Genomic DNA, 27,590 nt, shown 5'->3' with positions numbered 1-27,590 from the left:
CTTGGGATTCTCTGTCTCCCTCTCTCTCTGCCCCTTCCTCCACTGGCTCTCTATTCCTCTCCCCCTAAAAATTAATAAACATTAAAAAAAATAACATCTCTCTTTAAAAATAGCTACCTAGCTAGCTAGCTAGCTAGATAAAAATGAGGGACTGGACTAGGTGATCTCTAAGCTCCCTTCCAACCCTAGTGTAACATGATACACAGCCTGGTGGCCTGGGGGGTGGGGGGTGGGGGGGTGGCTCCAAACATTTTAAAAAAGACATGCTCTCTGCCCTCTAGTAGTCCACAGCTAAGTGGGGGGGGGGGGGGACAGTGTGTATATAAGTAACCCTGTCACAAAGCAGACTGTACTGAAGCTTGTAGCAAAAATACCAAGAAAATGCGGAGATGAGTGCGGAGGAGAAAGGGATAGAGGATTCTGGCTTTTAGGGAGAACAGATAATGATTAGCATGTTGATGATATTCTAAGATCCATGTCAAGTGCTTTCCACATACTATGTAGTATGTATTTATTATTATGACCTCCATTTTATAGATAGGTAAACTGAGGTATGTAGAAACATTAAGTAGTCTATCTACAGTCCCATAGTTGGTGAAAGTAAGGCTTTGAACCTGGGTATTATGACTCCGGAACACATACTCTTTTTTTTTTTTTTTTTTTTTTTTTGAGTAACCTATGCACCCAACCTGGGGCTCAGACTCCCAATCCTGAGATCAAGAGTTGCATGCTCTACTGACTGAACTAGCCAGACACCCCTGAAGCACATACTCTCAGCTACCAAGCTAAACTTTCATGGTTCTCAAATTGCAGGGCACACCAGAATCACCCAGAAATCTTTTTAGGGGCTCCTGGGTGGCTCAGTTGGTTAAGTGTCCGACTTCTGCTCAGGTCATGATCTCACGGTTTGTGAGTTCAAGCTCCACATCAGGCTCTGTGCTGAGAGCTCAGAGCCTGGAGCCTGCCTCAGATTCTGTGTCCCTCTCTCTCTCTGCTCCTCCCCTGCTTGCTCTCTCTCTCTCTCTCTCTCTCTCTCAAAAATGAATAAACATTTTTAAAAATTAAAAAAAATATATGTTTAAAAAAGCACATTCCAGGTTAGGGGCCAGGTTCTAGGCCCTTAACCTCTTGCTATTCTGATTCTCTGATTCTGGGGTCAGGCCTGGGAATCTGCACTTGGTGTAATAAATTCTCCAGGCACTTCTGATATACGTGTTCCATCCCCCCTTGAGAAACACTGTCTTTATCCTCAGAGTTTCCTTAACTTGCCTGATCATAAGAATCACCCGGGTTTCTTGTCATATATATAGATTCCCAAGCCCTACCCCTGGACACTCTGATTCTTAAGCGTAGGCAAGTTTGGGAAACACAGGGCATTCTTTTACTTAGGCTATGCTTCAGGCTGAGAGCACACTCGTATAGGCCTGTCTCCTCAGAGGCTGAGTCTGGTGTCTTTGGATGAGGACAGCCTCCTTGAGAACATTTCATATCATTGCATGCATGAATCAAGGATCGGCAACCCTTGGCTCATCTGTGAAAGGATGGTTCAGGAAGTGTTTTGGCCAAGGCTCAGCCTCTGCAAAGATACGCAACTGTCGTATTTCTCTTTGTCCCTTGCCCTCTTCAAATGTTGGTCCTCTTTCCTATCCAGCTCCATTTCCTCTGCCCTGGTATCCCTTTCCTTATGTCCTGAATGTGTTTCCTGGCTTTCTGAACACCTCTTCTTTCTCCCATGCTTATTCTTGAATCGGTGTCAACGAATGGCTGGCTGTGCTAACTGATAAAGTGTGAGGAAAAGAAACTAACATTTTTGAGCCCTGTTACGTGCCAGGCAGGGACTGTTAGCTGGCAAGATTTTAGTTATAGCCCTGATAGAGACAAATGAATTCTTAAAGGAATCTTGGCCAAAGGAGGCACTGGGAAGATACTCTTAACAACCCGGCCCTCCCCTTCCCAGCTCTGAGGTTTGTTCTGCCCGAAAGCACTCCTTGCTGTTGGAGACCTTGGGCCCAGTCTCAAAGTCCCAAGAACTTCTGGGAGTGCATGTGGGAAGGAGCTGGGACCTGTGGATAGGCACAATCCCAGCATCCTCCCAGTCCTATCCCATCCCAATGAACATCTGCCAATTCTGATAGAGAGTCCAAGACGGCCAATGTCTTCTTTGGACAAGAGTTGGGACTTTTCTATGCTCTGGAAAACTGAGCATGAACTGTTCAGATGTAGTTCCTAACTATGGCAATAGACCCCCTGATGCAGCAGGTTGCCCTAGGATGGTTTCTGGAAGGAGATGAAAGGAACCAAGATTTATGGAGCACCTGTATATTATCTCGTGTAATTTTCACATAAATTCACTGAGGGAGTGGATGGAGCCTCCTGGGAACTTTGTGTTTATTGGCTCTCTTCTCTCTTCTAAATTTCCATTATGGAAAACTTCAAACTCACAAAAGAAGAGAAAATGATAATATGAACCCCCAGGCACCCATCCCCTTGCTTCGGCAATTACCAACATGATGTCACTGCTATTTCATCTACTCTCCCCCTGCCACTTGTATTTTTTGGCTGATGTATTTTAAAGAAAATCCTTGGCACAATATCATTTCATCTGTAAATACTTTAGGACATAGCCCTAACAGATTATTTTTTTTCTTCCAAATTTTTATCTAAATTCTAGTTGGTTAACATACAGTGTAATATTGGTTTCAGAAGTAGAATTTAGTGATTCATCACTTACACACAACACCCAGTGCTCATCACAACAAGTGCCCTCCATAATGCCCATCACCTATCTAGCCCCTCTCCCTCCATTAACCCTTAGTCTGTTCTCTATCATTAAGAGTCTCTTATGGTTTGCTTCTCTCTCTCTCTCTTCCCCTTCCCATATGTTCATCTGTTTTGTTTCCTAAATTATACCTATGAGTGAAAACATGGTATTTGTCTTTCTCTTACTGACTTATTTCGCTTAGCATAATATACTCTAGCTCCATCCACATTGTTGCAAATGGCAAGCTTTCATTCTCTTTGATGGCTGAGTAATATTCCACTGCATGTGTGTGTGTGTGTGTGTATATATATGTATTATATACATAATTATATATGTATATATGTATATGTATGTGTATTATATATATACACACACACACATACACATACACACATATATACATATATACACACATATATACATATACATACACATATATATGTATATACATACATATATACACATACATACATACACACACACACACATATATACACACTACATCTTCTTTATCCATTCTTCAGTGGGTGGATACTTAGGCTCTTTCCATAGTTTGGCTATTATTGATAGTGCTGCTATAAACATCAGGGTGCATTTACTCCTTCAAATCTTCTCATAGATTATTTTCTTTCAAAAAATTCTTTTTATATATTTTAGAGAGACAGAGAGCACAAGCAGGGGAGAGGGGCAGAAAGAGAGAGAGAGAGAGAGAGAGAGAGAGAGAGAGAGAGAGAATCTTAAGCAGGCTCCATGTTCAGCGAGGAGCCTGACACAGGGATTGATCCCACAACCCTGGGATCATGACCTAAGCCAAAATCAAGAGTTAGACACTCGGCCAACTGAGTCACCCAGGCACCCCAAATAGATTATTTTTAACACAACCACAAAACCATTATCAAACCCAACAAAATTAACAATAATTTCTTAAAATCCAATTCCTGTTTGTATTCATTTCCCAAAATCGCCTCAAAAATGTCCCTTCCAGCTGTTTGCTTGCATCAGGATCCAGACAATATCCACACATCCTGCATGGGTGACATGTTTCTTACGCTGTTTTCACTTACAATAGTCAGCTCGCTTCCCCACCCCCAACCCCGCCAATATTTGTTGAAAAAACTGTCACTTGTCCACAGTACACTCATTTGGCTTGATGAAATTCAGATTCACTTTTAACACATCTCCCTTCCTCATATATCCTGAATATTGGTAATTAGTCCTATAGACCTGACTAAATTCACATTTTGGCAAGAGCTTCTGGAGTGGTTGGGTCCTCCCTTCTGCATCACGTTAGAAAGCACGTATGATATAGGCTGTCCCACTGTTAGTGATGCTGAGGGTGAGTGCTTGGCTCAGGTGTGTCAGCCTGAGCCAATCACTATAAAATTCACTTGAGGGAACTTAATTTAAAAAACAAAAAATGTTGCCTAAGTCCTAACCCAAAACTCCTGAATCAGAAGCTCCTCCACCTATGTGTTTAAAAGGCTCTCCTAGAGAACCACTGCATTATAAGGGTGTAAGGGTGATCCTGATTCTCCACGTCATTGGAGTCTGTGTGAAGGGCAGTCTGGCCCACCATACCTTCCAGCTGGCTTCAGGGGCTGCTTCCAGGCACCTTCTGTCCTCATCTCTTTTCAAGGAGTCCAACAGTGATGTCTGAGTTCACTAAGCTCTGATGAGAAGGAAGCCCAGCCCTGAGAAAGGTGACAAGACAGGAAGCATCATTGAGACCAGCCCTTCACAGAGTAGAGTTCTTCTGCAATCACTTCTGTGACTCTCCCCCGACCCTGGGAGCTAGACCAGGCAGGGATCATAATATCCCTTTAACAGATGAGGAATGTAAAGTTCCATGTGGTTATAAAAACTCACATAGTAAGTGGCAGAGCCAGGTATGTACCCAGGACTCTGAATTTTTAGTAATCGCCCCAGGTGGTTATGCTGCAGGTGGTCCAAGAACCACACCTGGAAAAATACTGAATGTTTGGCACTGTTCCATCCTGGCTGCACAAAGCTTGCCCTCGAGGAGCTCACACCCCTGGAGCGGAAGAGAGAGTGTGCTGGTGGCTGTAACGTATGGTGGAAAGTGATCAGTGCCATAAAGATGGTTCAGATAAACTGCTGGGAGGGTAGAGGAGGAATCACTCACTGCCAGTGGGGGAAATCAAGGAAGTCTTTCTGGAAAATGTGGCACTGAGCTGAACTTTGAAGGAGTAAGGCTATTCTGGGTAGAGGGGACAGCACTGGCAAAAGAATGGAGGCAAAAGGAAATGTTATAGCCTTTGGGGGGCTGGAGGGCTTGATGAGATGGGACTGATCAAGTATGGAGGTTCCACAGGAAGGAAATGAAGCAAAGATAGTTGAGTAAGAGTTTTGGGTACCTGCTAGGAGACCCCTGCTGGGACTTGAGCTCCCAGCCCACAGGAACACTCCCTATTGGGGATGCTGGTCCCCTCACATACCTCAATGTGACCCTGCTAATTAATAGTGATCTGTAGTTCTGTGCCAGGAGGCAGATGTGAGCACTTTGCCTACCTTGCCCCATTAATTTCACCCCCATTCTTAGAATGCAGGTACCGTTATTCCCTGCATTTTACAGAAGAAGAGATTTAAAATGTCACACTGCTGCAACATGGCAGAGCTGGGATTCATGGCCTTCTGGCTCCCTCAGACCGCACTTCTGACTACTCCGCTTCCTTGTTTCTCACCCTCTTGGAGAGTGAAGACCCTAACAGCCACCTGCCTATTAAGCACTGGGATATTCTCCATCCTTCTGCCTTCCTAGCATTCTGCCCTCTCTAGCTCCAGGGAGTTCTTCTGCCCGTCCCTGTCCTTCCATCTCCCCAGAGCAGCCCCCACTTAGCAGGTCTCTTGGGCTTCTGTGCAACAGGATGCCAGTTCCCCCAGTTCTTTTCTGCTTTTTGGTCCCTGGAATAAACCCACAGTCCCTTTTCCTTCAAGGGCTTACTCCTATTCTCTGCAGGGACCCAGGCACAGAGGCTACAGAGTAACAGACACAGGCTGAGGACAAAGGTTTAGACTCTTGCCAAGTACTCAGAGCGCTGCTCCCTGGTTCCCAGTGGAGATCCCTGTGGATGCCCCCTGAGGAAGAGCCTGGTCAGCAGACGAGAGGCCCGAACAGCTTGTGAAGGTGGAAGAATAGGCCAGGAGGCAGAGCTAGGCAGGACCAGCCCCCAGGAAGCGGAGCTGCCTTCCGCTGGCTCTAGCAGCCGCCTTTGTTTGGGATAGAGCTGAGAGATGAGCTCACCCTTCCCCGGTGCCAGAGGAACCAGGACCCGAGGAAGGAACTGGGGGCGGCCTGGCCTCCTCCTGCCAGCTTGCCCTTCCCCAGCAGAAGGCCAGCCCCAGGCTCTTGGCCAACCTTGCACTGATCTTGCCCATCCCCATTTTGCTGAAGACACGGGTGGTGTCAGCAGAGCGGCAGGCATGCTTGCGTCGGGGTCTGCCCCATAAGGCTCTTCTCTCTTCCGAGACCGTAGCCAAAATGGCCAGAGACAATCCTCAGTCCCATCTGATTCTCATGGGTCCCTCAGTTGGGCTGGGCTGGGCAACTTTGCCAGTGACACCAGAGCCAAAGTAGGCACTAGGACTCCTGACCACCTCCTGGGTCCCTGGTAGCCTCCCCTGCACTCGGAACCGACAGGAATGAGCTGTAACATGCCTTAGGGCAGGGCAATGAGAGGCAGAGCTCAAATGCCAAAGGTCAAGGCAAGCAAGAGTTTTCAAATGGACAGACAGGTCAGGACTATCAGTATGACAGCCTGCCCAACTCCCTGTCTCTTGTGTTTCTTTCCCAAAGCTGGGGTTACTTAATCCCCCCAAAGTCAGGCCTTGCTCTGTCCCAGGCCCAATCCAGAGGCTCAGAGGAGTTGGCTTAAGAAAATCTGGTAGCTGGAACCCCACTGGCCTTATGCTTCCTTTCTGGTCGATGGGCTTGTTCCAGGCACCAAGCTTCCATCTGATGTCTGGTAACAACAGCTCCTGTGCAGTGCCACACCCTTCACACATATTACCTCATCCAATCCTCACATAACCCTATGAAAGGGGTACGATCTCCCCGTTTTACAAATGAAGATATTGAAGATTAGAAGGTAGACCTTCTGGCCAAGTTCACAAAGCTGGAAACGAAGGAGGTCTATCTGGCTCAGGGGCCCACGCTCATGACCACTGTGCCATGTTGCTGCCTCAGCTTCGCGCTCGGAATCCCGTGTCCCACTTTCGGCACCTGGACTTTGTTGTTTTCACTCGCATTTGAGTCCCTGCCTTGATCTTGGCCGAGGTTCAGTTCTTTCAGAACTAAGGTCTTGCTGGACTGAGAGCCACCTCACGATCAGGGCCCTGCCTGCCCCTGGACCTCCTGACACTGACTGCCAGCCTGCCACCCCCAGACCTCCCCTCTGCTCATCGTACTCCCTGCCCTGGCTTTGCCCTTTTCATCTCTCACCCAGACCCTTCTACCTTCTTCCCAAAAGCGCACGGAAGCCCTGCTTCTGGTCTCCTTCCCCTCTCAGCCCTCCTCAGCGCGGAGCAGCCAGAGTGACTCATCATGTCACCACCCCCACTCCTGCCCTAAACCCCCCACTGGCCAAGAAGCCAATCCAAATTCCTTTGCGTGGCATCACAGAACCCCACTTGCCAGCCTGGCTGACCTCATCTCTCTCTGCCCTCCCCTCCTGCTTTGTTCCAGAGCCAAGTGGAATGAGCCTGCTTGTCCCTGGATCTTGTTTTTAGCGTTCCCTCTGTCAGGAATGCCACCCCCACCCCTCCCTCTCCTACCCTCTGAATCCATTCTCCTGACTAACTTCTTATCTTTCAAGACTTGAGGTAAACTTCACCATTATGAAGCTTTCCCTGCACATCTTCCTTCAAGTTTAAATCACTCCTCCCTTCTCAGAATCCTCACTCCACCCTTACAGACTTCTATTAAAGCACCTGGAACATTAATCTCACTTATTTTGTTTCTCTCTCCAAATCCCCCACTATACCGAGAGTTCTGAAAGGCAGGACTGTGTATGATTTCTCCAGCACAGGGTCTGGCACAAAGCCTATGCTCAGTGTTGGCTGAAGCAATGGGTTGACTGATACCTAAGTGGGTGCCCTGGGCACCTCCCCACTCCCCTCTCCACAGGGAATGACCTCTTCCTGGTGGCTGTGCACGAGCTGGGCCATGCGCTAGGACTGGAGCACTCCAACGACCCCAGCGCCATCATGGCGCCCTTCTACCAGTACATGGAGACACACAACTTCAAACTGCCTCAGGATGATCTCCAGGGCATCCAGAAGATCTACGGTGTGTGGCAGGGGAGAGGGGGCTGCTGCTCCTTCTTAAGGGCTGGGCTGTGACTAGCTGCCTGAGTGGGTTGTTTTCTTAAGCAAGAAAAAAGGAGAGGCTATGCTGATATTTTGATAAGATATAAAAGGCCTGCTACCATGCCTCCCTCCCAGTTCTCTGTTCACACTGGTAATGCAAAGGCCTTGTTTTGGTCAAGTCAGTTGAGATGGGAAGACCAGTTTGCTTGAGCAAATGTATGTCAGCATAGCCCAGGCCGCCTCAGCCCCTGGGCTATGAAGCACAGGAGGAGGGCCACTTCTGGAGGCCTTGATGACCTCAGAGAGCAGATGGCCCCAACCAGAACCCTGGAGGATGGGCGGGATCTCCATAAGTGAGGCAGTGGAGGACTGGACAGGGGAGGTAGGGACCAAGGTGTTTTGAAAGTAGAATGGACAGGATTTGCTGATAGATCCAACATGGGGGTGAGGGTCAAGGACAACACCAAGATTTCTGGCTTTTCTAATTGTGGGGCAATAGGATTTACCAGTCTGTTGCTCAGAGAGCTGGGCTGGGATATTGATTTGGAATCTTAGGTGTCCAATCTATAGCCACTGGCCACATGTGACTATTGAAATTTGAATTTATATTAATTAGAATTAAATAAAATTAAAATTTCAGTTCCTCTGTCACACTAACAACTAGTCACGCATTTCAAGTGCTCAGCAGCCACAAATGGCTGGAGGCTACTGTATTGGACAGTGCTAATATAGAACATTTCTGTCATCACAGAACATCCTATTGGACAGCTCCAACATAGAGGGTCTTTAAAGCCATGAACCTGGGCACCTCCCCACTCCCCTCTCTACAGGGAATCAAGATCACTTAAGGTAGTGATCTGTGACTAGGGGGCTCATTGGAATTACCTTGGAATTTCCATTTTAAAAATGCTCTCATTGTCAGAGATTGGCTTCTCTTTGGTCTGGGGTGTCTTCTGAGCATCATGAGTTTTAAAAGCTCTCCCAGTGACCCTAATATGCAACCCAAGGGAGAAAACTGACATAGGGACAAAAATAGAGAGAACACCCAGGAGCACTCCAACCTTTAGGGTAGGGTGGGTGAGGAAAGGCTGCCAGCAAAGGAAGTGGAGAAGGAACAGCCCATAAAGTAGAAGGAAAACCAAGACAGAACAGGGGCCTGGAAAAGTGCTCCTATGATCTTGCTACTCAAAGTGTGGGCCTCAGACCAGGAACACTGGCATCACCTAACAGCCTGAAGAAATGCAGAATTGCAAGCCGCCCCACCCCCACCCCCCGCCCAGACCCTCTGAGTCATAATCCCCATTTTATTAAGATCCCTGGATCTTGATATGCACATCAAAGTTTGAGTCGGTAACCCTGGGGTTTGGCAACATGAAGGTCATTGGAGATCTTGACAGAGCAGCTTCAGTAGATGACAGGGCAGAGGCTGTCCTGGAGTGGGATAAGGAACGAAGGGGAGAAAGTGAGGCTGGCATGTGTAGAGGGAGCAGAGAATGATGGTATGGGACACTGAGCCCAAGAAAGGACATGTTCTCTCTTATAACAGGAGAGAAGAAGAGAAGATATCAGATTCGGGGGTGGAAAGATGAGAGTTCCCATTTAATGACTATTTTCATCTGTTTTCTCAAAGATTGGGAAGTAAAAAGTGGGAGAGGGAACAGGAGGCTGGAGGGTGACAGACCTCAGCTGCCAGGGTGATGATGAAGCAATGACAGCGGGAGGCAGGGAATGGCTGACCCTGTCTAAGATACAGCCCCTCTCTGCAGGACCCCCAGCTGAGCCCCTGGAGCCCACCAGACCCCTCCCCACGCTCCCCGTCCGCAGGATCCACTCACCAAGTGAGAGGAAACATGAGCGCCAGCCCAGGCCACCTCGGCCGCCCCTCGGGGACCGGCCGTCCACACCGGGCGCCAAACCCAACATCTGTGATGGCAACTTCAACACAGTGGCACTCTTCCGAGGCGAGATGTTTGTGTTTAAGGTAGGGCCAGTCAACTGGTGACACCCAGATGGTCCTCTCCCACTTGCTCCCCCTCTGTGGAGCAGGAGAAGGCTGCTGCTCTGGGATTAGGCCCGCTTTGGGCCTGGACAGGAGTTGGCCCAGTGGCCAGGACTTGGGGTCCCTTTCTGGTGCTGCCGGGCGAATTGACTTGTTTCTAAGAGGAGGTGGGTAGACTGGTGATCTTATACCTTCCCAGGGGTTAATGCTGGGGGAAAGTGCTGGAGACCTGCTGGTCAGCGACTTTGAGCAAGTCGTCTCCCTTCTCTGGACCTCAGTGTCTCCATCTGAAAGTGGGGTCATTCCCTTAATGAAGGGTGTATGAAGACTAAATGAGTGCATGGCCATGAAGATAGCAGCTTGGAGTAGGGGCTGACATGGCAATGGCAGAGTCTGTCTCCAGATCCTGCCAGGGCTGAGAAGCTGGGACTGAGGGATGCCTGATAGAAAGCTGGCCAGGCTACATCTTGTCACTTGTCCTGGTCCTATCACATTGGCCACGGGCTGACTGGGTGGCAGCACGTTTGGTTGGTATGCTACAGGTTGGGTTACCAGGGAAGTGGACTCTGAGACAGTGTTGAGAATGCAGGATTTTGATTAAAAAGTACCTTTGGGATCAACATCTGTGGGTAGGAGGGAAGGAAGTAAGACTGGGCAGAAGGAGAATATAAGCAGCAACTAGGACCATTGCAGAGTGGCCTACCCCTACAGGGAGTTTTATAGCTAGCATGGCCCATCAGAGTCATCCCACACAGGGCCCCAAATAGCTGGCACTTTGTACCTCCTGCTTCATTCAGTCATTGGATGAGAAGGGGCATGACCTTGGGGGAGCTTGCTGAAGCCGAGGCCATCCCCAGAGAGGCCTGCAGTTGAAAACAGCCTGCTGACCACATTGCGGGCCGCCAGGGCAACAAGCCCTCCACGGAAAGGGGTCTGGTCAGGGTGTCTCCATCACACTGGGTGGCTGTGCGGGGCTGCTCCATTCCCCTCAGGGAGCTCTCCCAGCAAGTTTTGAGGACTGAGCAAGAATCAGGTGACACGGGTCAGCACTGATCCTGCCTCTCACAGAGTGGCTCTAGGAAAGTCACTGGCCTTACTCAAGATTCTGTATATCTTGGGATGCCTGGGTGGCTCAGTTGGTTAAGCATCCAACTTTGGCTCAGGTCGTGGTCTTGTGGCTCGTGGGTTCGAGCCTGGCATCAGGCTTATAGCACAGAGCCTGGAGCCTGCTTCAGATTCTGTGTATCCCTCTCTCTCTGTCCCTCCCCTGTTTGTGGTCTGTCTCTGTCTCTCACTTTCAAAAAAAAAAAAAAAAAGACTCTGTATATATCAAATCTACTTCATAGACTTGTGCAAGTCAAACTAAAGTTTTAAAAACAACATGAAAGTGCTTTGTAAAACACCTTGAAAAAAACATTTCTAGTTTTTGTACCATCTTTTACAAATCACATTCATTCTGATCCCCCCACTCAACGGTTCCTAGGCAAGTCTGGGTTTTATCATCTCCATTTATTTTATTTTAGTTTTTTAATTTGAGAGAGAGAGAGAGAGAGAGCGCACATGAGCAGGGGAAAGGGGCAGAGGGAGAGTGAGAATCCCAAGCAGGCTCTGTGCTCAGCATGGAGCCCCATGTGGGACTCGGTTCCATGACCCTGGGATCATGACCTAAGTCAAATCAAGAGTCGGATGCTCAAACGACTGAGCCATCCAGGTGCCCCTTTTATCATCCCCATTTACACTGAGGGTCCTGGTAGGTTACAGGCCTTGCACAGATTGCCTACCAGCCAAGGGCTGTACTGGCACAAGACACTAGTTTGAAGAAGAGGGCTTTCATCAGATTCTTGACCTACTGAGCTGCCATTTATTTAACATCAACCATGTGCCCTGTGCTGTTCTAGGTACTTTACCTATTACCTCTCCTCTGATCCCCAACATTACCCCCATTTGTAGGTGAGGTGCTTGCAGTACTGTGCCCACGGTCATGCAGTGCTAAGTGAAGTAAATTCACACCCAGGTCTCGAGGGATTCCCACAGCTTGCTTCCCAGGGTTCTCGCCCTGCTGGATGGAGCCAGAGGGTGAGGAGGGCATTCTGCTCAGGTTCGGTGGCCAGCCTTGTGAGTGGCTCACTGATGTCAGTGACTCTCTGCTGCCCTCATGTGGCCACTACAGGCCCCTGGCACCATCCCTTCCAGCTCCTCCCCACCTCATCCCTGCACCAGGCCAGTCTGCTGTCTGTCTCATAGCCCCTTGGACAGCAAGAACCTTCAGGAGGCTTATATGAAGAGAGTTAATGGGCATCCTGTCTTCCTCAGGGCATTGGAAGCTAGATGTGATAGACAGACATCACGGAGGGTTGCAAGGCTGGGCCCAGGGGAAGCTTTTGGGTTATTTGGGCTTGAGCCCCAAGGCTGAGATCCTAAGTTAAGGCAGGGCCTGCCATGCTTCTTTCTCCTCCCCTTACCCCCCAGGATCGCTGGTTCTGGCGCCTGCGCAATAACCGGGTACAAGAGGGCTACCCCATGCAGATTGAGCAGTTCTGGAAAGGCCTGCCTGCCCGCATAGATGCAGCCTATGAAAGGGCTGATGGAAGATTTGTCTTCTTCAAAGGTAATATAGCCTGTGCTAAGAGAACTGTGACAGTTCCCTGCCCTTTCTGGGACCCCCTTTCCCCATCTGTACACTGGAAGTGGCAGGGTGAGAAGCAGATGCCCTCCAAGAGCCCCTCTAGCCCTACCAGAGACACTGACTTCTGACAGGACTAATCCCTGCAGGCAGGCCAAGCACAGTCCAGGGGAATCAAGTCATGAAGTAATTGTTGAGGGTCTGTATGTTCCCAGGTTGGTGGGACGACAAGGCTCACCCACGTCCAGGTACAGTGCTCCATGGAAGGCCATCCCATCAGTTCTGTAAGAGTTGGTTGGGAGGAGGTCACACTGGCTGGAGAGGTCAGGGAAGGAGCCAGGGGAGCTAGCATGTATGGCATGCCCACCCAGGGCTGGGTTGCTTCGCTTCAATTATCTTGAGATGGGCCCAGCCTCAGAAGGGTAAGATACAGATAATTAGTGAGAAGTGAGGAAGGCAGTCCAAGAGGAAGGGAAAGCATGGGTAATAGAGTAGTGTGGGGATATGCATGTACGTTGGAAAAGCTTAGAAGACCCACTGGACAGCCATGGAGGCCCACCTTGGAGAGCGGTGAGCAGTGGCCTAGAAGGGAGAGTGAGGGAGAGTCCTAAGGAGCCTTGGTTGCCAGGCCAGAATGCAGTCTTGACCCATTAGAGAAACACTGGTGTCCACTGGGTGTTTGTGAGCAGCAGAGAGCCAGAGGGCAGGCAGCAATCCAATAGAGCAGAGGTGGGGAGGCCATTTCGGAGTCGGTTACTGGAGGGGAGGGAGCAAGTCAACAAGGCCCACACCAGGGAGGACCAGTGAGGCCAGAGATGGACAGCTAAAAGATGCAAAAGGCTTCCTGAGAGGCTGAACATGGAGGGGAGAAGGAAAGAGAGGGTCAAAAGTGATGCCAGGTTTCTTGCTGGGGAACCGGGGGGCAGAAAGGTGAGGAGGGAGGGAGCACACTGTGGAGGCAGTGACGAATTCCAGAAAGCAGACCTGGAAATGTCCAGAGGCTGGTGTACACTGGGTCAGGGCTCCTGGGTCTGGGGCTCAGGTCCAGTGGGAGTGGCTGTGAGCCCTCAGAGTTGGGTGTCACTGGTGGAAGGTGGGGTGTACTAAGGCATGCAAAGCCACAGGAGTGGCTGAGGACGCCTGAGAGAGAGTTAAGGAGAAATTCACATGAACGAACAGAGGGTGCGGCACGGAGGCTGGGCAGCATGGGGCCGGTTGCCCAAGATCTGCAGTGACTGGCTTCTGGCTTCTTGCCCCCATGCTCTGCCAGGGCCAAGGAGCCTCAGTCTCCCAGAGAGGCTGTCAATCAGGCCTTGCACTGTTTCCCCCGACACTGTGGCTCTGTGAATGACTTCAGTCCTAGCAAAAGATGGACAAGTGGCACCAGCCACAACCTCTGGCATTGAGTGACTGGGAAAGGCTGATCCTGGGTTTCTCTTGGCTACAGGTGACAAGTACTGGGTATTTAAGGAGGTGACGGTGGAGCCTGGGTACCCCCACAGCCTGGGGGAGCTGGGGAGCTGTCTGCCCCGAGAAGGCATTGACACAGCTCTGCGCTGGGAACCTGTGGGCAAGACCTACTTTTTCAAAGGCGAACGGTACTGGCGCTACAGCGAGGAGCGGCGGGCCACGGACCCTGGCTACCCCAAGCCCATCACTGTGTGGAAGGGCATCCCACAGGCTCCCCAGGGGGCCTTCATCAGCAAGGAAGGATGTACGTAAGGGCCTGGCTGGGTGGGGAGTAGCCCGATTTTATGTAGGTCCCAACAGGGCCCATGGGCATACTCTCAGGGTATCCAAGTTTGAGAAACGGTGTCTAATGGTAAGGACAACTGCCTCACATCTACCCATGTTCACACAGTAAATTAATTCTCTTACCAGCTACCAAGCCAGGCTCTCATCTGCAGACATGACTCACATTTGAGAGATGTTTTCATAGACTGACTTCACTCTTTCAGACAGCATTTCTCAAATAGTGGACCTCAGATGTACTCTAGGGCTTCCTCGAGTTATCAAATCTGAAAATCAATGATGGATACAGGTGCTTTCAAAGGTGCTTTTTTTTTTTTTTTTTTTTTAAACAAGGCTTGAGGGCAGGAAGATGGAAAGAGAAGCCTTTTTTATTTATGAGACATTTTCTAAGCTCCTCCTGGAGGCCAGGCTGGGAGCTTCCCAGCAGACTAGAAGCTTCTCAAGAAGAGGGGCTGGGTGTTGCCAGGTGCAGGAATCCATGAATGTTTGTTAAATACATTTCCCATGATCTGGTCAAAAATACAGACTCTGGAGGCTGGCTGACTTCACATCCCGCCTCCACCACTTACTATGAGTTTGAGCAAACCATTTAAGTTTTCTATGTCTTCATCTATCAGATGGGGATAATAATGGTACCTACCTCATTGGGATTTGTAAGACTAAGGTAAATTAAGTAGAGCACTTAGACCAATGCCTAGCACATGATCCATGCCAAGTGAGAGTTAGCTGCTATCATCATCATCATCATCTTGTTGGTGTGTTTTAGTTTTTGTAGAATGACAGGTGTCATCCATTCCCTCCACAATGATTACTGAGAGCCAAGTTTTGTGGGAGAGCTGGGGAAGGAGCAGAGAATAAGACTTGCATTGCATCCCTGGCTCCCATTCTAGAGGCAGAAAACAACTAAGGTGGCAGCAAATGTTCTAAGGGAAAGAAATGCAGCCGAAGAGCTATGGTGGGGGTGGGGGTGGGGGGTGCTGGGGAGGGCCCATTAGAGAGGGTTCGTCAGGAAGGGCTCTCTAAGGAGATGTCACTGGTAAGAAAGCCAAAAGTCTCGGGGGAAGAGCTGCTACTGATGGCTCTCCTGTGTACCTGATGCTTTACACACATGGTCTTGCTTTCTGGGAGCCTCAGAGACAAGTGACATCAAGGACTTTGGCCAATGAAAGTCCCAGAGTGGGGAGCCAACCAATAGGAGAGTCTGAGTTGCTTTGCTGTCTGTACACTGTCTGGGCCATGAAGGCTGTTGCTGGGAGCCTGGTGTGGCTGCCCAGCCCCTCCACCTCCTTTCTCCTTCTCCTTCTCCTCCTCCTCCTCCTCCTCCCCCCCCCCCTTCTTCTTTTCCTTCTTCTTCTCCTCCTTCTTCTCCCTCTCCTTCTCCTCCTCCTCCTCCTTCTTCTTTTCCTTCTTCTTCTTCTCTTCCTTCTTCTCCCTCTCCTTCTCCTTCTCCTCCCCCTCCTCCTCTTCCTCCTTCTTCTTCTTCAAGTTTATTTATTTTGAGAGATATAGAGACAGTGTGAGTAGGGGAGGGGCAAAGAGAGAGGGAGAGAGAGAGAATCCCAAGCAAGATCCAGGCTATCAGCACAGAGCCCGATAAGGGGCTCAAACTCATGAATTGTGAGATGATGACCTGAGCCGAAACCAAGAGTCAGATGTTTCACTGACTGAGCCACCCAGGTGCCCCAGTCTCCACCTCCTTTCTTTCTAGCCTCTTCCCCAGCAGTGTCCCAGAGACCTTGCATCTGTGTTGTGATGCAAGCCAAAGAAAAGCCACAACTGTGAAAAGGTGGTGTCCGCTGTCAACCAAAGGAGAAACCTGGCTCCCTGCCTCCCTTGCCTCAAACAGAAGCTAGACTGAGGCTCTAGAGCTATGAAGGCAGTGCTGTCCAAGCCATAGTTGGGAACTTGATCTCACCAACATGGGCGGGTGGAGGGGAGGGTTATAAGGTAGGGAGGCACAAATTGAACTTATCAATTCTACTTAAAGCCCCTCAGTGGCTTCCTGGCACCTGTGAGATGACAGGCCAGGCTGCTCCAGGTCCTGGGCGCACCTCTTTGCAACCGTGCAGGTCACACTCCGAGACCCTGTCACACTGTTGGCAGAGTGTGCTACACACTGCCCTCCCCCCACCTGCAAGCGACCCAACACGCTGCTCCCACCACTTCATATGCCCACCCCTCCTTCAAAGCTCCTCTGGGACGCCAGGGTGGGAGAGGCGTCCTTCTTCCACACTGCCACAGCACCCTATGCCCTCTCACTCTGGCCCAGAGCAGGTGCAGGGCAGTACCTGGGAGTAGTGATGCTGGACCATGTTTCTGCAGATTACACCTACTTCTACAAGGGCCGGGACTACTGGAAGTTTGACAACCAGAAACTGAGTGTGGAGCCAGGTTATCCACGCAACATCCTACGTGACTGGATGGGCTGCAACCAGAAGGAGGTGGAACGGCGGAAGGAGCGGCGGCTGCCCCAGGACGATGTGGACATCATGGTGACCATCAATGATGTACCAGGCTCTGTGAATGCCGTGGCTGTGGTCATCCCCTGCATCTTGTCCCTCTGCATCCTGGTGCTGGTCTACACCATCTTCCAGTTCAAGAACAAGGCAGGCCCTCAGCCTGTCACCTACTATAAGCGGCCAGTCCAGGAGTGGGTGTGAGCAGCCCAGAGCCCTCTCTGTCCACTCGGTCTGGCCAGCCAGGCCCTTCCTCATCAGGGTCTCAGGGGCAGCTCTGGCCACTGCCCACCGGGGCCAGAAGGGCCCTAGGCCAGGGGTCGTGCAGCTGAAGTGGTAGGTACATTGGCCTAGGCTGAGCATGAGGCAGGGAGTGATGGTGGCTGTGCCCCAGGGTGGGTGTCTGGCAGCCAGTTGCCAGCCTTCTGTCCTGGGTGAACTGCTCCCTACGCAAGGGAATAGGCCAGGCCCCATCAGGAGGCAGGGACCATGCCAGGAGGAGGCCCTGTGGTCACTGCATCCTGTGGTTATCAATGAGGCACCACAGCTCTGTTCCTGGCTGGACCCAGCACCTTCTGTGGAAGCCAGCACTAGCACTCTCAGCCCCCTCTGGGAGATGCCACCAATCCTGGTCCCCCTTTGCCAACACCTGCTGGTCAGATGTCCCCCTGCCCCCACCCCACTGTCCTCCAAGGCTACAAGACCCCTGCTGCCAACATGGCGGGCAACAAGCCCGGGTTTCCGCTGCTGGCATACAGCAGATCCCTCAGGAAACCTGCTCCACATCAGGGTCTCCTTTGAGATCTAGGATTTAGGGTCACATGTTGCAGGCAGTGCTGTGGCCCAGCGGGGTCTGACAAGGACCCAGCTGTCATGTCGTGAATATTTAAATGTCCTGTTACTACTGTTTTAAAAGTCCCATTCTGCAAAGGCTGTTTGAGGCGTTAGGTGAATTAGAGGTGACTATCTTGGTGATGAGGCCAGCGTGGCCAGCCCTTCCCCAGGAGACAAGGACCAAGGTGCTGCTAAGGCCACTTTAGCGCCTAGACACCCCAGGAGCTGGACCTGCTCATGAGGCTAAAGGTCTGGGGCAGGAGCTGATCCCATCTCTGGAGGCTGATCTGAGTTCTGACTATCCTCCACTTCTCTGTCCCTCTCCCCATTCTCCCAGTCCCCAGCCCTGTTGCTTATGGCCTGGGGCTCAGCCTGACTAGCTAGGTGAGGCAGAAATGGCTCCAGGCCAACATTCTCATGGCTTTGGGGGTAATGGGCCCAGGGCAGCCTTCTCAAGTGTTCAGAGCCCACACCCCCAGTTACCCTGAGGCCAACTCAATCTCTCAGCTTGGAAGCAGTGTTTATACAAGCTTGGCCCTTGCTAACCCTGCTCACTGGGCCCATCTGCCTGCATTGCAGTCCCAATCCTAGGGGCCCATCCTTCACAGTCTCTGGAATTCCTAGGGCTCAGCTTGCCTCACTCCAACCCAGTGGAGGCAGCCCTGTTTGTCACTGAAGAGCCCTAGGCAAGACTAATGGGTTCAGTGATGCCCACTGGCTCTCTGCCAAAGCCAAAAGGTGGTACATCTTCAGGGTGCTGGCAGAGTCTCCGATGCCACTCTGGCCCTCTGGGCCTGCATGGGTCTCGCCCCTACCCTGTGGCCTCTGGGCTTTGGGTTGGCTTAACCTGTAGCAGACAGGGACTACTATTGCCCTGGGAGCTGTCTTGAGCAAAATCTCTCTTGTCCCAGAGGCACCTATGTGGGTCCACTATGTTCCCGGGCATCATCCTTCTGTCTTTTCTCATTTTGACCAAGGGCGGGCTCCCTAGGGTGGGTGGGGAACAACTGCAGAGATATTAGTGATTCATAGGTTTGTATAGTGTTTTATACTTTGCAAAGCACTTTATTAGCTCATACCTGTCCACTCACATGAAACTCGTGCAGGCCCTGGGAAGCCTAGGGTAACTCTCACCGTGCCCTCAAATGAAGCACAGAGAGATTGTTTCTTGCCCAGGCCATCGGGTGGGCTGGCTGGGCCTTGGGTCCCCACCTATGGACCCCTCTAGGGTCCAAGATGAGATGAGAAGTGTCTCTTTTATCCATCTTTTCCTGGCCTCCCTTCTCCCCTTCCCGGTCCCTCTCCACTCCTCAGGTTGGTGCTCTCTCTTTTTGAAAGCTCTAGGCTCCCCAGGCTCCCCATTGGCTCCTGGTACTACCAAGGCCAGCTGAGAAAGAGCAGGAGATGGAGGCAGGCAGCTCAGGCTGCAGATGTGAGGGATGCAGGGCCAGGCCCAGAGAGGGCTCAGCCTGGAGGCTTCCAATCTCAGATTCTCCTGTCTTGTGGTCATCTGTTTGTCCATCACCCCAGGACAGGGCAGACAGACAAAGGGGCACTGCACTGGGGACCCCAGAGCCCAGCTTCCCCTCGGCCCGGGGAATATCACAGCATTTCAGTGTCGGTCACATTTTAAACTGATCAGCCTTTGTATAATGTTTTTTAAATCATTTCTAAATAAAACAAAAATACAGAGTGTGTTGTTTTCTTGGGATATAGGAACAAGGATCAGGTTCTGGGAGTGGCCTTAAGAAACTTCTAGGAGAGGGGGAACAGGGTGCTTTGGGGTGTCTGGGAACTGTCCCATGCATCTCATCTACCAGCCCAGCAATCAAATGTCCCCTCTCTCAAAAAGGCTGGCCCCAGAGGCCCAGTGTTACTGGGGTTCCTGGAACACAACCTGATAATGCCTCACTGGGATCCAGGATGGCAGAGCAAGCCCCCCCCCAGGAGAAGTACAGGGAGGGTCACTGTGGGTGGCAAGGTCTTCTCCGAAGCCAAGGCACATGGTGCCATAACCAGGGACAAAAGCAACAGCCCGGTTCTTAGCAATAAGGAACAGACGAGAGGAGGTGAGGTCAGCAGTCTTGGGGTCTTACCAGGAGTCCTGGCCTGGTTCTGGAAGCCAGGGCCAGGGAGGGCTGCCCCAGAACCCAGACGGCTGGAGAAGCTGTAGGGTGGGGGTGAGCACGAAGGTTTAAGCTGGTTTGGGTGCAGGCTAAGAAGCGAACAAATTCGGAAGGAACTAGAGGCGAGCCGGTGCCCCATGGCGAGGCTGCCGAAGAGGCCCTGCCGAGACCTCCTTCCAGTCCTCCGTGATCTATCTCCTCGACTCTCCGAGCCTGTCCTGGGCGCCGGGGTTGGAAAAGGACAACAGAGGAACATAACAGCACAACGACAGTTGGCAGCTGGCAGTAACTGCGGAGGGTGTCGAGTCAGTACCAGGAGGTGCAGGTGATGAGGAAGCGCACATCGTCCAGTGGCCCCCAGGGACTGGGTTCAGGCTGGGGCCGATCAGGGGCCTCGGGCGCCCCGGGTTGGGGCTGGGGCTGGGCCTGCACGGGCTCTGGGGCGCCCTGGCCGCCGCTCAGCCGAGCACCCATCGTCTGCAAAGAGAAGCCGTTAGATGCGGGTCAGCTGCACGCGACCCGGTCGTCCCGCCACGCCCCGGCCCGACCCTCCTCTCTCACCGCGCGAGCCACGGGTCTCCAAGGTCCCAGAGCCGGCGACTGCACTCCGCTGGCCTGCGTACTTGCGCTGGGAGGAGCCGGCGTCGTGACCTCACCGCACGCAGGCCCCGCCCCCTAGCCGCTGCTGCGGGGTTGCGTACCCGACCCCACCCACCAGTAACTGGCCAATGCTGCTCCAACATCGCGGGGCCCCGCCCCGCACACAGCAAGAGACTGAAGGAGCCGCCCCCGCAAGCCACAAAGGACTCATCCAGACGCTTCCTGGCTCCACAGGCACTGTAGCTAAGGGAAGGCGCCTGCCAGTTTTCTGAGAATCTCCATGGCACCTGGCAGCCAGGCCAGCAATCTCCATCCACTTTGGTCAAAGAAGACAAGACTGCCCTGAAGCCAGGTGTTCCAGACCCCTTACAGGTCCTCATTCGGGCCTAGAGGAGAGCTGGAACATTCTCATCTCTTCAACCCCAGAAGTAGGAGACTGAAGTCGCATGGAAAAGGCTAGAACTACAGTAGAGAGTGCTTCCTCCTCTTGCCCTGGGACAATCATCAACCCCCATCCTGATGATCCCGGGAGGAGGGTGGGAAATTGTGAGACTGGGGGGGTGGGGGTGGGTGGGTGGGAGGGGTGTGTGTGTGTGTGTGTGTGTCCTACCCACTTTCCCCCAGAACAATGCTAGGGAAGGAGGGTTGCAGGTGGAGGCCCCCAAACAACACATTCAAGAATAGCCAGGCTGCCTTTTAATGGGGGTGGTACAGGAAAGAGAGTGGTCAGTCAGGAGCCGTTAAGGCCTGACAGACAGCACAACATGGCAGATGTTTGAAGTAACTGTAGATTCAGGAGATGGGCACAGGTGAAGAGCTGGGCATTCAGCCACTCACTCCCAGTCAGTTCTCTGCCAACTGGCTGCCTGGCTGGGTGGGGCAGAGGGAGCCAAAGTCCAGAGGCAGGAACCCGCAGAACAGCAATGGAAGGTAACTCAGGTGAGGCTAGAGAGAGAAGGAACACTGTCAGTAGGTGCTTCTCAGAGCATACCCCACCCTTTATTCTTAAGATGCTTGCCTCCACCCTCACCCCTTTGTTCCAGCTCAGCCCTGAAGAGCCACATTCAGAGCCCTTTCCAGATTACACTGCTTCCTTGAGTCACAATCCAGTCAGAACTCTCAATGCTTAAAAACTAACAGTAACTCCTTCCCCACTCAACTCAATTTGTTCACTGTTATCAATCACAAACCAGAGCCTCAGAACTCAAGTCCAGCAAACATCAGAGAAGGGAGTAAGGGGATTCACAAGAGAAGGGATGTGCCCAGACCACAAATCCCTCAGTGGCAGGGATGAGGCCAGAACATTCTTTCTGGAGGTAATAAGTACGTATACAGGGGAGCCTCGGTGGCTCAGTCAGTTAAGTGTCTGACTTCAGCTCAGGTCATGATCTCATGGTTTGTGAGTTTGTGCCCTGCATAGAGCTCTGGGCTGACAGCTCAGAGCCTGGAGACTGCTTCGGAATCTGTGTGTCCCCCTCTCTGCCCCTCCCCTGCTCATGTTCTGTCTCTCACTCTCTCTCAAAAATAAACATTTAACAAAAGAAAAATTACAGGAGATATAAAATACATGTACAATTATAAAACTAAAGTGCATACTTTAAAAAAAAATTTTTTTTTGTAACATTTATTTATTTTTGAGACAGAGCACGAACGGGGGAGGGACAGACAGAGAGGGAGACATAGAATCGGAAGCAGGCTCCAGGCTCTGAGCCATCAGCCCAGAGCCCGACGTGGGGCTCGAACTCACAGACCGCGAGATCGTGACCTGAGTTGAAGTCGGACACTTAACCAACTGAGCCACCCAGGCGCCCCTAAAGTACATACTTCTAATCAACTACCTGACACCTTCATTATCAGCTCTCATGGGCACCTCAAACTCAACAGGTTCAAAACCAAAGAAGGATAATGAGTTTTGGCTCTTCCTTTCCAGTATCCATTTCTGTTCCTTACCTAACTGCATAAGCAAGAACCACCAAAATACTGACCAGTACTGGTCACTGTGGGCAATTCTGCCTGACTTTAAGAGCAATTTCTGAAGTTTTACCATTAAATACAACATTTGCTGTAGTTTTCTTGGTAGGTACCAATTATCAGATTGCAAAAATTTCTTTCTGTTCTTAGGCTAAAAGGTGTTGTTGTTGTTGTTTTGTCCTTTAATTAAATGATTGTGTATGTACTGCCTTCTTTGTAAGATTCTATGTTCCACAAGGGCAGGGTGGGTATATCTTATTCACCAAATCACAATTTTCTGGCACGTTCAAAAAAAAGTTACTGAACAAATGACAGAACTACTGTACCACTTTCCTGTTCAGACCCTTTCAACTATTCTCTCAATTCTGATTCCCCATCAGAATTACCCAGAGAAACTTATTAAAATAAACCAAACATGGTTGGGTCTCACTCCAGAGTGAATTGGTAACTGGGGGGTGATGCCAGGAATCTATATTAACAAGCATCCCAACATAGACTAAAGGTCAAAATCACAGGCCTACAGTCAAAACTTCTTGACATGGGAATTGAGGGTCTTTGACACTCTGACAATATTACCTTGCCCTTTCACACTCTCCATACTTTCCCACCTCTGGGTCTGTCTGAAGTGCTTTCCTACTCCATCTCTGCATATTCAAATGTCTACTCATTCCCCTGGGCCCAGACTAAATGATTTGCCCCCGACAAAACCTTCCGGGATACCAGAGTGTTTCACTGGAGCTTCCTGAGCCACCTAAGGCACCTTTTATCTCTTCTTTGAAGGCAGTGAAGAGTTATGTGTGGCCTCTACAACTTCTCGGCTACACTGTGAGCTCCTAGAGGCAGGACACAGGGCTAAGTTGCCTGCCTATCCTACATGGAGCCCTATCGACAGGGCTCAGTGAACATCAGATGAACAAATGAATGAAGAAGGGAGAATGAAGGGTAATTTTGCCTGTTGTAAAGTAGGGGGTCTGTCACTGGGTACTTGCTCTACTATGGGCATATGGGGTTTCTATCCTCATAAAGATTGCTGGGATACTTGGGTGTGGCATGCCTTGAGAAGAATCCTCAATGGGAAAAGGTAAATATCAGCACCTGCTGCTCCTCCAAAGGAAAAAGAGATTCCAGAGCCTCATACCCCAGAACCTCCAGGGTTAGGCCCAAGATCCCACTTTTTTCTTAAACCCACAAAAATCCAGACGATTGTGATTTTGATGCAATCACCACCCCCAACAAGTCCTTTAGGGTCTCCTTAGTTTCTAAGAGCAACTTCCCCTCCTTCCCTCTGCAAACAGCTCTTTTTGGTCTCAGGCTCTGGGCTGCTGGCTGGGGACACCGACACACAAGCACACACAAACTACAAAACAATGTGGTCAGTGAGAAAATAAGACAGACCAGAGGGAAGCTTTGCCCAGAGAGGGGACACTGAGCTGAGTCTTCAAAGATGGGGATGAGCAGATACTCAGGCAATGCTCACTGGCTGTACCTTGTGACTGCTCAGCAATGCACAGGTGTGCCCTCACACACAAGGACCTACCAGTATGAATGCAGTGTGGACCCATCCTAGGTGGCATCTCCCTCCTCTACCCTCCAAAGGCAGAAGAGAGACCCAGATACCTGTCAATGAGGGAATCCCGCATGCTGGTCGCAATGGTGCTAGGCTGGGCTTCGTTCAGCTTGAAGACACTCTCCACCACTGACAGCTCTGTGCTGGTTGTGTCCAGGCCACAGAAGGCACACCAGTCATTCACCACCATCCCAGCGGCAATTACCTCGCTGCCTCGGTTCACAGTGCCTGCCTGCCAAGGGAGAGCTCAGTGTGGATCATGGCACCAAAAGCCACAGTCCTGCCACTCCCTGGCGAGGACTATCCCCAAACCCCGCTCCTTGACCTGCATCCCCAATCGCAAACTGTGACAGATAATAACTCAGATCCTTAATGCTAGGCAAAGGATTTGCCTCAGGAGGAGACAGAGATCAGAGAAAGGAATGCTTACCACAAGGGGGACCTGAAGAAGAGAAGACAGCTCATCTTGGTCTTCAATTGAAGTCTTGGGATGTACCAGTCCTCCCTGATTGCTGAAGACAGAGTAGCTTCCTACTAGCACCTGGTCAGCCACTGTCTGTCTGAAGACTTCCACCTTGAGCACATCAGCCAAGATTTCTTCTGTTTCCTGTTAGCCAAAGGCACTGTACTCAGGGCCCAGAACTTCCAGGTCAAGGAACCAGGGGCCCTCCACACCCAGAACCACCCAGGGCTTGGCTCCCTAAGCCCCTCATCCCTCTGCTACCTAGCTGCATATGGAAGCTTCATGCAGAAAAACCAGGAAATACAGGTTGGAGCAGAGTCTAGACCAGCTATGGAGTCCCTAATAGCTGTGCATGCCCTGAGGAGGCAGGGGCTGGTCTCCACATCACCCTCTTCCCTCTAACCCACACTCAAGAGTTCAATTGTCAATCATCTCTCCTGGTCCTGGTTGCAGGATGGGACGGAGCAGTCTCCCTGATTTTGGAGGATTAATACCCTCCTCAGCTTCTTTCTGGCACTGGTCACACCTCTATTATCACTATTATCACTATTCCAATGAGTGCCTGAAATCTGAGAGCCCAAGTATAAAGAGAAACCACAAGAGACACCCCTAAGTCCTGCCTGACAGGCAAGAACAATGACTGACCACTGACTAGGCGGGTCCTGTGACTCTTGGGCGAAATTGGGCTACCTTACCCTGTCCAGGTCTGGGTGGACCAAGGCCACGTAGTCGTTGCAAGTGGTGACATTGCCCAGGGCTGAGAGCCGCTCCTCCACCCGCCGGATCTGCACTGAGTCTGGGAGGCAGTTGCGAATGTGCTGTAGCTCCTGGTCAGTGGTGTTGTTGGGCACCAGGAGACCATGTCTGTTCCCTAGAGATCCAAATTAGGGGGTGGGGCAAGAATGGACCACAAATACACAAGTAGCCTGCTAAGCTTTGGGGGTTTTAGATACAATCCAGCCCAGTCAGTGTCCCCAGGAAAGCTTTAGGCCCAGACCCCAGCCCGCTAACCCATTGATCCATACAACACCCAGGGGACCAGGAGTCCCATTGGGCAGGCCAGAGACAGCCCAGGAATTTGTTCCAACACACCCTGCCCATTTTGCCATCATCAACCAGGGGGGACCAGGACTAACAAGAGGAGCTCTTGGCGTTAGCTATATATTTTGCTACTTGAAAACTGAGGTAACACTACACACCTATCAGAATGGCTAAAATGTTTAAAAGAATGCCAATACCAAATGCTGGCAAAGATACATGGAACAACCAATAGGAGTGTAAATTGGTCAACCACTTCAGATTATTATCTGGCATCACCTACTATATAGAATATCCGCATACCCTGTGCCCAACCAGTCCTCTCCTAGGTATTACACATCCAACAGAAACATGTACATGTGTTCACTAAAAGACATAGCAACCCTATTCATATTAGAACTGAAAACTACCCTAATGCCCACTGTCAACAAAATGGATGAATATAATGTGGTATATTTACACAAAACACAATACGAATGAACAAACTACAATTATATTGTGACAACAATAACTAAACCTCTGCCTGCCTCCACAAGAACACAACTCTTGAACTTCTAAACTCTGAGTTACACCCATTATATATTAAAAAAAAAACAAAACAAAACACCAAGCGACAAGTCCAAAGGTCATAGTTAGGGCCAAAGAGTGTTTGGCCTGAATAAGAAAATACTCAGAGGCTAAGGTCATCAGGCTTATGATTTAAGAAAAGCAAAACAAACAAACAAAAAAAAACTCCCATATGACCCCAATGAACAGAACTAGAAGTAAGGGGTCACAGTAAAGGGAGACAGATCCAGCTCAAATAAAGGACCAATGGCCAGACTCAACAGTGCTGAGAAGTAGGGGAGTGGGATAGGGATGCCACTCAGAGACATGGTAAAGCCAATATAAGACTTAAATGGATAATGAACAAGATGACCCAGAATCTTAGCTTGTCATTTTGTAGAGGCAGAACTGGATCCTCAGAAAGAGGAAGCAACTTGCCCAGAGTCAGTGGCAAGGGAGAGAGGACATTTCCATCTTCCCTCCCAGGTGTGGAGGGAAGGTGTGGTACTTGGTGAGTCACTTGGGTTCCTTGAATCTTGGCTTCATCATTAGTCAGATTAGGCCAATAAGGCCTGCCTGCCAGGGTCTTCGTGAAGAAGGATTGAAATCAAGTTTAAGAGTGAAAGCACTTAATGTTATTTGTTTTCCTATGATCCAGAAGCTTTTGCCAGTGATAGTCCCTGATCTGAAAGCACTTAAAAACAGGGTCCGGCACAGGCCAGAGAGATTCTCTAGTTTCTGGAGATAATGGATGAAAGCCGGAAAATCCAAGGGTCACTAGAAGTCCCCTCCAAGGTTACAATTAAAGGCTCTGGGAGGATCCACTCCCTCGCTCAGCGTCTGGCTTACCCACACACATGCGCCCGATGATGCGACAGCCAGCGATGGACGCGTGCACCACGGGGATGGTATCGGCGAGCTCGCCCTCGAACACACTGTAGGGATGTGGATTCAGTGGTTAAGGAGCTGAGGGGTCTGAGTCCCCGACTCCCAGCACCCTCTCAGCCATCCAGCCACCCCACTGCCAGCAGACACCGGAGCTCCCACCGCACCTGTAGAAGTTCTCCGACCCTCCGATGGCCACCAGGCAGTAGGTGTTGGTGAGTTTGGCAAAGCAGCCGATCTCACAGTTGTTCTCGAAAGACGCTCGGACCGCCATGAGGCCTAAGGGCTGCGGGACCGGGAGTTCAGGGCCAACGAATCCTCTCCCGGCCGTGGGTCCGGGTCTCCCGGCCTCAGCCCTTCAGGGCCCGCCGCGACCGCGCCCCTCTTGGCCCCTCAAATCTCAGGTCCCGCCCACTGGACCCCTCTAGACTGTCTAGCCCGGAATCCTCCGACTACCACTCAAGACGCGGGGAGCCCAGAACTGTCCCTTCCGGCGTCCCTCCACACCCGCTCACCAAACGACAGCAACCCCCGCACGCTTCAACAGCTTCCACTCGGCCCTAGGTAGGTTTCCGTTTCCGCCTCGGCCCAGAGAGACTTCCGGGAAAGCCGAGTGCCCCGCTTATGCAGGCGGCCACCGTAGC

At 50.9% G+C, this 27,590-nt stretch overlaps 3 protein-coding genes across 3 annotated transcripts in view; 1 reads left to right on the top strand and 2 right to left on the bottom strand.

The window, feature by feature from the left end:
- Positions 1 to 17,120, top strand: part of MMP24 (matrix metallopeptidase 24) — a 31,605-nt gene extending 14,485 nt beyond the window's left edge. Inside the window, exons 5-9 of the mRNA XM_032592761.1 lie at positions 7,905 to 8,066; positions 9,853 to 10,067; positions 12,555 to 12,693; positions 14,156 to 14,422; positions 16,783 to 17,120. Coding sequence (XP_032448652.1) covers positions 7,905 to 8,066; positions 9,853 to 10,067; positions 12,555 to 12,693; positions 14,156 to 14,422; positions 16,783 to 17,120 — 1,121 coding nt within the window. The remainder of the gene's footprint in view (positions 1 to 7,904; positions 8,067 to 9,852; positions 10,068 to 12,554; positions 12,694 to 14,155; positions 14,423 to 16,782) is intronic.
- A 1,659-nt stretch (positions 17,121 to 18,779) lies between these two features.
- Positions 18,780 to 20,631, bottom strand: MMP24OS (MMP24 opposite strand). The gene is made up of 2 exons (XM_030309724.1): positions 20,438 to 20,631; positions 18,780 to 20,353 (listed from the first exon to the last, which is right to left on the bottom strand). Exon 2 carries the CDS (start codon positions 20,348 to 20,350, stop codon positions 20,183 to 20,185), a length of 168 nt encoding a protein of 55 aa, XP_030165584.1. The 5' UTR covers positions 20,351 to 20,353; positions 20,438 to 20,631; the 3' UTR covers positions 18,780 to 20,182.
- A 518-nt stretch (positions 20,632 to 21,149) lies between these two features.
- EIF6 (eukaryotic translation initiation factor 6) lies at positions 21,150 to 27,572 on the bottom strand. The gene is made up of 7 exons (XM_030309720.1): positions 27,462 to 27,572; positions 27,114 to 27,232; positions 26,911 to 26,996; positions 25,173 to 25,348; positions 24,445 to 24,621; positions 24,065 to 24,246; positions 21,150 to 21,421 (listed from the first exon to the last, which is right to left on the bottom strand). Exons 2-7 carry the CDS (start codon positions 27,218 to 27,220, stop codon positions 21,412 to 21,414), a joined length of 738 nt encoding a protein of 245 aa, XP_030165580.1. The 5' UTR covers positions 27,221 to 27,232; positions 27,462 to 27,572; the 3' UTR covers positions 21,150 to 21,411.
- Positions 27,573 to 27,590: the final 18 nt, after the last annotated feature.

This window comes from Lynx canadensis, chromosome A3 (assembly GCF_007474595.2).
Source record: "Lynx canadensis isolate LIC74 chromosome A3, mLynCan4.pri.v2, whole genome shotgun sequence".
In the NCBI taxonomy this organism is placed as follows: domain Eukaryota; kingdom Metazoa; phylum Chordata; class Mammalia; order Carnivora; family Felidae; genus Lynx; species Lynx canadensis.
This window is presented reverse-complemented; position numbering and strand designations above follow the sequence as displayed.